General features: G+C 34.0%; 1 protein-coding gene across 2 annotated transcripts in view; it reads right to left on the reverse strand.

Annotated features, from left to right (window-relative positions):
• Nucleotides 1-12323, reverse strand: part of LOC132551265 (uncharacterized) — a 75989-nt gene extending 63666 nt beyond the window's left edge. For both annotated transcript variants that reach the window (XM_060215389.1, XM_060215388.1), the window contains exons 1-2: nt 12066-12323; nt 10001-10105 (exon numbers count right to left, since the gene is read on the reverse strand). In XM_060215389.1, coding sequence (XP_060071372.1) covers nt 10001-10105; nt 12066-12176 — 216 coding nt within the window. In that variant the 5' untranslated portion in view covers nt 12177-12323. The remainder of the gene's footprint in view (nt 1-10000; nt 10106-12065) is intronic.
• Between the last annotated feature and the right edge of the window lie 395 nt (nt 12324-12718).

Raw genomic sequence — 12718 nt, forward strand, 5'->3', positions numbered from 1 at the left:
TTTATTATTCAAAAACATACTTTACTTAGAATATCTTATTTGACATATTTAATTTCATTTTTGAACCTCAACTTCATTTATAAGTATGATAGCTTCAAGTAATAAATGTGTATATGCTTCCCAAGCCACAGGTAAAATGTACCAGGCAGGAACCTAACCAGTCCAGGGCACCTATATACATCAATGTTTTTACGACTTGTCATAAACTTGAAGTAGTGACAATGTCCTTGTCATGCATCTCGGTTGTGATAATGTTTGGTATGATGGCTGCCAAAATTGGATTTATAACTCAGTGAGGAAGTTCTACAACAATTTTCTCATCAAGTTGTGCTTTTAAAACTCTGACAATAACTCTGAGCTGTATCTATTCTAGGACCATGCCAATTGGTATATTTTATTTGTATTTTCACATCATTTATGTCATTTTCTGTAATCATTTGTCAGGTAAAAATGTACATTAATCTTTACGGTGCCATGATGATAGTCCATTAAAGAACTTCAACAATTTTCACATTTGAACAACAATAAAATAAAGTTCATGGAATTTAAGTATACAATTATAGATTATAACTATAATAAGGTACTTACATCTTGTATGCATTAGCCATTTTTATCAAGTAATTTGTATGATCATTCTAACAGTAGATGGCTAGAAATGGGTTACTTCCCTTTGTTATCTATCAACTTATACTTTACTAACAATTTCAGTGCCATAAATGAACAAATCATAAAATATCTTAAATATTCCTTACAAAATCATGTACATAAATGAATATATATATATATATCAGGTCTAATTTCTTGAAAGTTGATATCAATATGAAACTATTTGGTTTGATCAAGGGAGATAACTGAACAGTCTTATTATCTAAAACAAGCATCTAAAATGTAATTAAATCAAAAACTAAAATGTTCTTGGGGAATGAATTAGCCAGCTATGCCATGCTTACCATTACTACAAGGCAATATAGGTCCGAAACTGCCACAATTATAAAAGTCAGTTTTATTTCACTATGATTAACAGAAATGATCTGTGGTCCACAAAAATAATATAAATATTAGTACCCAAATTTGAAATTAAGACCAAATACATAATAACTTGACATTGAATAATGTAATCCAAGCACACAAATCTTTGTCCGTCTGTTGTCATTCCATATATTCAAGGTGTTTTAATTACCAATAGATTTTTATTTACCAAGCACTTTTATGTACAACTTTCTCAGCCAATCCTGTTTAGTCTAATTTTAAAAAAAAGATTTTCCATGAAAAATTTCTAATACAAAACTACTGTGATCCATTTAGAATCTTCTTTATATCACCTCTAAAACGAGTAAAAAATTACTCTGATCTTACTGACAAAATAGTTCAACTTTTAAAAGTTGTTTGAAAATGTCCACCGATACATTATACCTTATCATAAGCTTGCTGTATTCATCATTTCCTGAGAGTAAGAAATGAATTTTCTTGAGAGATAAAAGCTGAGATTAATCCCTTTGTGTGATCTATTCTGTACAGTGTAAATGACACCCTGTTTTGGCCTGCTTCTATAGATAATCATTTCTGTACAACTGTCTACACCAGGAACTTCTTGTTCAAATGGTCACTCCTACAGAAATGTTTATACTATAATATCCAATATTTCAACACCTTTTTTATGTAAATGAATTCTTTTCCTGTGTATTTAACTTATATACGTGTATAATTATATAAGCTTTTTACAATCTCACACTCCAAGTTCTGAAGTAAATGTAAAACTAACCAGTAGTATTCTGGGCCTGTTTACAATCAGAATAGAAGCTACAACAAGAACAATACAAGACGGTCCACAATCTCCATGTCAACAATTCTCAAGATAAAAGACACAAATACTTCACTTATATAGGCCTGACCCTGTAACTACCTAGACACCTCACCTGTAGAAATCATTCCCCCATACGTCTCCATAACAGGGGTTAAAAGGGCAATAATATTGACTCTGCATTAAAGTTATCAAGATCAAAAATGAAATGAATTTTCTCATCTGATCAATATTCCAGAAAAAATGCTGTTGTTTATATACCCACCAAATTCCTATTCCAGTCAAGAATGACCCCTCCCAAGAAAAACTACAAGCTGTGTACGGATATTTTAACTCTCTTGACTTATAATGTGATTATCAGCTCATTTTAACCGTTTTAAACTTGTAAACATCCAATACTGCAGGTGAAAATGATAAAAATATCTCCACTACACCAGGTATTGAGCAAGGTCACTTTCAATTATCACACAAATTAAGTAATAAAACCATTCAATTTGAAAAGCCTTGGTTTTGTCAGGGTAGGCACAATCTGAAGTCATTTGAATACTAACATTCAACATAATACTTGATATTTTTGAAATTTACAATTGAAATCTCCAATCCCCCACCTCCTCCTCCTAAATTAAATACACCATTCAAGGTTTTTCATTATTTTCTAAACTGCATGTCGTGTCCTCTATAGGGATAATCCTGAAAAGACCTTCCCTTACTTGGGAAGTCACCTGTTTTTATTGCAATCAAACATATTTCATGCATTATATTCAAACACTGTTACAGATGGTTGATCCAAATAGAGCCTAAATGAAGACTACATGTATAAAGTAGACTAGTGCTAAATAGAAATATTCTTACAAAGGTAAAACTTCCAGTACATATATAGTGTTAACCAATAGCAAGATCAACCAAACCTGTACCACTTGTGTTTAATATGCAAATGTTATACTAGTATTGATCAAGCTGTACCAAAATTGTCTACTATTACCTTTTTAAATTGCTCTAGCTGGCTTATATGTGATTTAAAGGAAAAACAAACCATTGATTAAAACCTTAGCCGCCACTACCACCACAACCACAAAAGTTTGTATTAGGTGTACTCCTGGGTAACAGCTTGCAAACCATTGAAAATATATATATTTTTTTAATTTCCATTTGAAACCGAGAGAAATACAATTGCGAGAAATAAGTATAATCTTAAAACAGCATTACTGTTTTGTCCAGTGAATCTTATTTTTTCTTTCTCAGTACTTGATGAAAGGAGAGAAAAAAATTAGATTCACTGGACAAAACAGTAATACTGTTTCAGGATGATACATAATAGAACATTCCTCTACAGTTGCCTGTATATGGTAAGTACAGTTGTTTGATGGCACCGTTACCAGACAACATCTTATACAATATACATGAGTCGAGGCACAACCAACACAACACATTATCTAAGTAGATTTTAGTTGTTCATGATGGAAGATGTATCCAAATATTGATCTCCATTAAGGCACCACAATCATCCTGATTAAAACCATAGCAATATCTATTACTTTTACTGATGATGTCATGATTAACAATACCTACCTAATATTACTCTCACTGATGATGTCATGACGAACGGTATCAATTTACTCTAATTGGTGACATCCTGACTAAAAGCATCCATTGCTCTCAATAGCAATATAATGACAAACAATACCTACTGTCTACTGATGACATGTGTCTTATAATACCTATTGTGTACTGATGACAACATGTCTAACAATACCTATTGTGACTGATGACAACATGACTAACAATACCTATTGTGTACTGATGACAACATGTCTAACAATACCTATTGTGTACTGATGACATGTGTCTAACAATACCTATTGTGTACTGATGACAACATGTCTAACAATACCTATTGTGACTGATGACATCATGACTAACAATACCTATTGTGACTGATGACAACATGTCTAACAACACCTACTGTGTACTGATGACAACATGACTAACAATACCTATTGTGTACTGATGACATGTGTCTAAAAATACCTATTGTGACTGATGACAACATGTCTAACAATACCTAATGTGTACTGATGACAACATGACTAACAATACCTATTGTGTACTGATGACATGTGTCTAACAATACCTATTGTGTACTGATGACATGTGTCTAACAATACCTATTGTGACTGTTGACAACATGACCAACAATACCTATTGTGTACTGATGACAACATGACTAACAATACTGTTGTGACTGGTGACAACATGACTAACAATACCTATTGTGTACTGATGACAACATGACTGACAATACCTATTGTGACTGGTGACAACATGACTAACAATACCTATTGCTTACCAATGATGTTGTGACTAACAATACCTATTGTGACTGATGACATCATGACTAACAATACCTATTGTGACTGATGACATCATGACTAACAATACCTATTGTGACCGATGACAACATGACTAACAATACCTACTGTGTACTGATGACAACATGTCTAACAATACATATTGTGACAGATGACAACATGACTAACAATACCTATTGTGTACTGATGACATGTGTCTAACAATACCTATTGTGTACAGATGACAACATGACTAACAATACCTATTGCTTATTGATTACGTCATGACCAACAACAATTCCTCATGCGTATTGACGTCATGACTAACAATATCTATTGATGTCACCACTAACAATACCAATAGTAACTAACAACATCATGTTTAACAATACTTAATGCTTACTGACAATGTCATGGTTATAAATATCTATTTTTCTGACTAAACCTCTTTATACATTGAAGTTAATATATCTTCGTATTAACAAAATAACTGGAAAATGTGAATTTTATAAGCATGACAAGTAGACCTGATTCTTGGGCTCAATGGAGAAACTGGATGATTTGTGTAACCACTTTGCATCCTGGTCTAATACCACAAGTATTTATCATTAATGACACTACTACATAGAGAGTTGTAATTATCTGTGTGTCAGCAGCTTCATGGTGAATTGTTTAAGTACTTCGAGAGAATAAAAATCTAAACTTCACGTGTATCAGAAATAGCATCATCCCAATCACAAAATAGCTTTTGTGATTCAACTTTTCACGCAAGAATAATTTGAACCAAGGTATACACACATTAAACACAACAGATAAGATAGGTATTTTAAAACTGCCTGTTCAAAGGTTAGCATCTGAATCAAGGCTGACACCAGGAAATTTAGTGTGAACTATCCAATACAGGGGTAAACTGTGGTATATGTCAAGTTTGATTTCATTGCTAAATGTTACTATGCAGTAATTTACCTTAGCTGTAACATTTTGCATTTGAACGATATATTGAATACTGATACAAGTAAGTCGCAATGTAATACTATAAAGAACCGGTAGTAATATACATGACTTATCACAATACATCATCGAGAATACATACCATGAGTGGTCAGGAAGTTCATATTAACATACTCGGTGTATGATTCAATTCTGAGAAATATGCAGTGTCATGTGTACTGAAGCAATAATCAATCAGTTGACTTGGACACTGATCTACATACCTACACACATACCTTTTTTTTGTGTTGTAAATACACAATAACAATTTTTATTAAAAATCTTTAAAGAGAGGAAATCTTCTTTAAAAAAAAAATTAAAATAAGATTAAAATATCACTGGAAAAACTAATTGCGGTGTTGTGACGTCATCTTTCCTTAGGACAAGAACTGCTGGTGATGCTATCTTCAGCTCCTTAATACATGCCCTGATCAGCCTTGACATTTATCTGTACCAACAACCTAAACATTCTATCCATCTCATCAATCTTATCATGACAGATCTGACCAATATATCATTAATTTTGTAAATATTTACACATGAAAAGTTGTGCATTATATTTTGTTTTACAATGTACCTCATACAAAATGTATACTGGGAAATCATACAATGTTTTTGCAGGGTTCATATTTCTCTTTTTTTTTAGTCACTATTAATAATCGTCAAAAATCTTTTATATTTTGTGTAGGTGCACATGGCTATCAGTTTTTTGTTGAATACTATGAACTGTGATCCAATAAAGTGATTGGATGATTTTATAAATCCATTATTTTTTATGTGATGTTTTATTGTGCTTACAAGCAACTATACAAAAGGTGAACCTAACAATTATCTGTATCTTTATATTGCAAGTTGGACAGGGATCTTGCCTCTTGCCACAAGTCTTCTGATGACAGCACTGTGCACCAAGGCTAGATGTAACCTCAGGGCATAGATACCTATCTACAGGACTACTGTCTACACCTGGGCTCTTACTAATATAATACCTACATCCAGTACATATTAGCCCTTGGGTATACAGTAATTAACACTGTTTTTTCTGTCATATAAATAGCATAGCTTCTTGGTGATTACTAGACCACAAATATGTTAGAATTCCTGATGAGCAGGTTACAGTTCATGTTAGTACGACGGGTACCTTAGTTCCATTAAAACTGACAGTCATCCTAATGGTCAGTGTAACAAGTACCATGATATGATTACCAATGCAAAAGTTAGCAATGAGAGCACTATAGCTATCCTACAGTTTAACTCTTAATACTGTAGCTTTCCTACAGGCTAACACCCACACTGTAGCCATCCTACAGGCTAACACCCACACTGTAGCCATCCTACAGGCTAACGCCCACACTGTAGCCATCCTACAGGCTAACGCCCACACTGTAGCCATCCTACAGGCTAACGCCCACACTGTAGCCATCCTACAGACTAACACCCACACTGTAGCCATCCTACAGACTAACACCCACACCGTAGCCATCCTACAGGCTAACGCCCACACTGTAGCCATCCTACAGACTAACGCCCACACTGTAGCCATCCTACAGGCTAACCCCCACACTGTAGCCATCCTACAGGCTAACGCCCACACTATAGCCATCCTACAGGCAAACGCCCACACTGTAGCCATCCTACAGGCAAACGCCCACACTGTAGCCATCCTACAGGCTAACACTCACAGTGCAGCTATCCTACAGGCAAACGCCCACACTGTAGCCATCCTACAGGCTAACACTCACAGTGCAGCTATCCTACTACACGTTCAATATTTTATTTAAACAACATACCCATGTGCTAAAAGATTCACAGAAAATTCAAATTTTTTTGTCTGATGAATCATTGGAATGTGCAACATTAGAACACAGAAATATACAGATCCCCTCTGTGAAAACCAGACAGACCTGGTATTTGAATACTGATGAGCAAAAACTAAATAAATACAAACTTGTTGATAATCACAGTCTGACATCTTGTAAAAACATCTACCCTTAGGATACAAGAATATTCAGTTCTTAGTGTCTAATGTTTCCTCATAAGCATAGATCTCTCAAAGGGAAGGTAGATCTGGGCAGGGAAACATTCACAACTACAGGTTTTAACTTAGCGTTGTTGAATTACTAAATATAAAATGTACCACCCAGGGATTCCTAGCAATACAGATAATCAAACATATGAAAAACAACTTTTAAACAATGAAATGAGAACTTCATTACCTTTACCTGAAATACAAGCATTCTTATCAGATGTACAATACCTGTACAGTACCTGGCTGATCATGAAAGGAAATGTCATCTATTTTTTACTTTTTGGACTCGCAAATACTTCATGATAAATTTACCAGACAAAATTAAACATGTCTTTAACACACACCACTCCAACAAAGTTTAGTACACTGAGTGATATGGTGATATATCCCCATCAATATTGTTGTCCAGGACTTTTTAGTTCAGCATTTCACCACCTCACACAAGCCAATGTCATATGAATACTTGTGTATGGATGATCATGTGGCACTGAAGGACGTATATATAGTGCTATCACTCTGAAATGTCATAACCTGGACACAGCGGCATGATACCAAAAATAATGGGGACTATATTTTTGTCATTTTTGAAACAATTTCTATTTAGTGGACACTTGATTTTATAGATCATGTATCTACTAATATTTTTCATTTTTTACTGGTTGCCGTAGACATATAAATTTGTGAATGAAGAATACCCAATAAAACTTGTGATGTAACAATAACTAGTATCTGCAGAAAGTTTTCTTTTAATTCAAGTACTGATCAACACATTATTTACAGGTATGAGAACACTTCAGATAGAATCTAGTAGGAAATTCCTATTTGTTTCATGTCTCAGTATTGTTTTGTTATAGCAGCAGTCACAAACTGTGACTGATATATTGGCCTTAACACACGAAGCACTGGTTATAATTATTTAAATACATACAAAAATTCCGAGTTTCAAACAAATTCTTATAAAATTGCAGGTCATACGATCAAGCAATGTGTTCCACGTTAACCTAGATGTAGCAATACACCCAGGCAGGCCCGCAGGGCCATCTTAAATGACCAACACCATTGTTATTTCTACTGATTGAACTAATTTTTCTGCCCCATGTAATTTACACAGTAGTAATATCAAATACAAAGTAATGACACACACCCAGATAATATAATGCAAGCCCCAATCTGGAACTACATTTCTTTAATCTATGCATTCAGAAATCCCATCTGGAACTTGCTAGCAAGTAAAAAGCCACATTTAAGGATTAACTTTCTACCTGTTTTCCTGCCTTTCTATTTATATGTACATAACAAAGAGTACTTTCAATTGTTGACACAAAGCTGAGTTTGCAATGGCTGACAAATACTGGCTTAGGGTCGTTTGACCTCGATGTTTGTAGACATAGGTGAACTCTGGATTGACAGTTATTGGACAAATAATCTGACAATTACTCATTTTGAAGACATTGACAAAGAGACATTTTCCTGATGAAAGACCAATACAGTATTATTATGCTACTACAATTTAAATATGCCCCTATCTTTGCCCCGATTCATATGAACAGAAAGTTACGTGTACTTTGTGGAGTGATGCCTACTTTTCACTTCAAAACATGCACGGCTAAAATTATACTGAATTACATCATTCTCAGTTATTGATTACAATCCTAAGTCTAAGAATAAACCAAACTTCTAAAATATAACTATCATAATCAGTTTAGTTAAATATAAATTTCAACAAAACCATTGAAAGATGGAGAATTTAGATATGCATGAGATCCAAAATTAAAATAAACAAGACACCATACATTAATTTGTTATTTATCTACATTGTATCTATCTAGCCCGAATAAAAATGATAACTGGTTGACAACAGACTTTTTTGTGATACATAATTCAGGGATCTGGCCATGTTTTCAATAAACTAGTATCATCTAGGGAAATGAAATCCAGTTTGACATTGCATTCCTCAACTGCAATAACACAACCATGCATGTAAAGATGCAGAGACACAACATCAGCTCCACCTAAGTATAACTTGTGTTAAATAAAACTCTATCATTCCATGAATTAATCATCTGAAATTTTTTTATCAAAAACAATTTTCATTCCAATTTATCTGTACAAATATGATATACAAATTAAAAGTATGTAATTATTTCGAATTTTGAAACCATGTATTAGCACTTGCACCTTACCTAAACTAGAAGTAAAATGCTGAAAAATGTATTGATGTACACAGAAAATAATGTGTTATTTACAATTTTGTTGTCTTAAACAATATACCAGTATTTTAAAAAGGTTATCTTAATATCTGAAGTATTCAGTGACATCAAAGAACAGAATCCAGAATTTGTAACAAAAACACTCAAACAGATAAGAGATGGAGCATTAGCATAAGAGATTCTGTGAATTAGTGAATTTTACAAGTTTCAGTAGATTTGGCCTTCTGTTATAGGAACACTGATATTATTAAACAACTTAATTAAGCAGTACATTCATTCATGTGATAAATCTACAAAGTAATCTTTCTCTCTGCTGTTGAATATTAATGACAGGTGTGACAAAACTGAAATAAGACACAAACCCAAGCATGCTAATGAGTGGCTAAAATAAAGATGTTTACCACACGGTATAATCAGTGCAAAATTTCAAAGGATATAACTACTTTAATCAAATATCAAACATAAGTATTTGTCTCATAAAACAGGATCACAAACCAAAACTTCCAGCAAAATCTGAAAAGATGCAATTTCAAAATAAAATCAACTACAGTCATCAACGCAATCTGAAGGGAAGAATATATATATGATGTTGGCTGCATGACCCATTCCAATGCAACCAGCTTACCGGTGGCTCTGTCTTACTACTGAATGAGTCCAGCACTAATGAACAGAACTGATCCACCCAACCAACATGACTGGTTTTAATACTTCCATCCAAGTCACCCTCATCCTAAAATCAAGTCATATTGCAAGAAATCATTTCTTTATTCATCTTTTTTCACTACTTTTCGTTTTTTTTCAAATATTTGTTTCTATTGTAAGTTCTTCAGCTACCTCTTGTACAAAGAATTTACATATTTTCTTTTTGTAAAATCTACATTAAAACTGTATAATTTTAATTTTGACACCTTGCTAGCAAATGTGAGGACAATAAAATACTTGACTTTCATATCATATATAATATGTATTGATCTGCTCGCACAACGTCTATATTACAATATTGAAATCTACTTTATTGTCTGGTTATTAGAAATACTGTATATAGGTACAATGCTGGAATGTGTGCTCCCCTCTGGCCAATGGCATGGCACTAATGAATACCAGAGATTATCTCCATTGGTATCTCTCTGGGTACTAATGAGGGAGGGTGGGTGTTGTAATCCAGATGGGGCCAATCCCAGTCTAGTCATAATAATCTCCATCGCCCTCACACAAAGATGTGTACAAATCTGAGTATCACCTGGATACAACCTGACACAGCACAATTTGAGTACTGAATCTATTATATATTAAGTGTGATTAAATATGATGAAACTATCATATCCTGGTTGGTCAATATCTTGTATGGTAAGAGCTTGTAAAAAAAAACATAGGATTTTCCTTACTAAAGATTATGGGGATTAACACTAGTGGGTGGGGGTATGGGAAGTCTGGGATAACCTTAACAACTGAATGGTAGAAATTTGTAAAACTAACAGCTATGATAGAAAAAAAAAGTTATTTAAGAAATTTTATGAATATTTATGCTGTCTCAGGATCTATCGATAGGATTTACATTAGAAATAAATGAAATTATTGCAAAAACACTCATATTCATAACACCAAATGGACTAGCATAGTGGAATATGAAGTTTTGGATACTGTTTACAAGGGTATTTTCTCGTGTTTATCTGGGTATTCAACACCAGTGGGTGGAGCTGGTGTAGAGAATAATGAGATATAAAATTCTGTTGTGTACAAGAAAACACGATGTTTGCTTACATACTGGTATTTACTAATTCTTAGTAATTACACACACTTGGGATCCTCAAATGTACCAGGTGTTGGTCAACAGGTGATCAATAGGTGTGACATGTCGTAACGATACAAAGATCACCAGTGATATTCTGTATGTAGGTGTTGGAATGTTGATGTTTCTCCTTTAATATAAATATTTTACAACAGTAATCAGTGATGAGAACAAAGCCGGTGTATACATTAAACAACATGTTACAGTCATCTTCAAACTATGTCAAGTGGGGTTTAAAGTATTTTATAACTGCCCACAGAACACAATGATAACAGAGATCACCTACAGCATCAGTTTGACAGGATCATTACCTCACAAAGTACATTTTTCTAGTAAAAAGACACTTAAAACATTGTTTTAACTGATCTAATGTATATTAAGATAAAATATTGGAAATTGGCACACAGGAGACCAAATTGTTGTACAATTTCTATTTATATGAATTAGAACACTCATAGTACATAGGAATGGGTATGCTAGTTTCTAATGTAAGAATGTATGTGAATTACTGTATAAAGTGTTACTCTGCAGTTCTTTACTTATGTACATGAGTGGGTTTTCTAAAGATAGTTCAAATATTTCAATATTTCATTACTATTGCTTGATTCTCTATAATCATACATCTGTCATATCTATGAATTTGACACTTAAAAGGTAATGGATTTAATTTTGTAATTCTACTATACACTCCATGAATTACTATCTAACAAAAAGAATCATTATCAGAAACCTAAAATGAACCAGATGGTCAAACCTTGACCTCAACATACAGAAGTATAACCTGTGGACTGACCACTCCCATCCCCAGATATGGGCCCACAGGTAATCCTGCAGGTAAGATGACGGGTCATGATGGCTGACCTTTGCGCCTGTGCAAATGTAAACACAATATGTAACTTACCTTGTTATTCTCCAGAGCTTCAGCAGAGTGGATATCCTTCGCTCCGAAGCAGCTCTGACATTTCAGCTTATTAAAAATGTTCGGCTGAAATTTCTGACACTTCGAAGCCATGTTTGTTTACGAAAACAACGGCTAGTCCTTGACGGACCGACTGCCTTTTCCCACAGGTAGACACACTTAAAACCAGCCAAATAAATCCAAAAATCTAACAGATCTGGTGTATCATAGAAAATAAATCACACAATACGGCTGCTATGGGTCCATTTTGTCACTAGCTCGCAGTTTACATCTGAAGATCGCCCACGAACCGGTTCAAGTTTTTCATTCCTGCACATAGGTGCGCGCGCATTAATATCGAGTAAGTAGTTCTGTGATACGGTTTGCGCAGGAGGTATACGAGTGTGTGATGTCCTTCACTGCTCATTTACAGAACGAAATAACGAGGAGAAATATGAACACTTTCGTCTTGAAGTTTTACTGAAAACTTGTTGTATACTTTAAATTATATGATAATGCAGATTTCTGACTGTAACAGTTCAGATACTTAATCACTTGGCGAACACGTGTTACGATAAAAATCACGGACCTAAATGACTGGTCTTCTGCACAGTAAATTTTCGATCGAGTACTTTATATAACAGCTAATCCATAAC

The sequence above is a fragment of the Ylistrum balloti genome, unplaced genomic scaffold, assembly GCF_031769215.1.
Source record: "Ylistrum balloti isolate Yb309-2 unplaced genomic scaffold, AGI_CSIRO_Ybal_v1 Utg370190, whole genome shotgun sequence".
Classification (NCBI taxonomy): domain Eukaryota; kingdom Metazoa; phylum Mollusca; class Bivalvia; order Pectinida; family Pectinidae; genus Ylistrum; species Ylistrum balloti.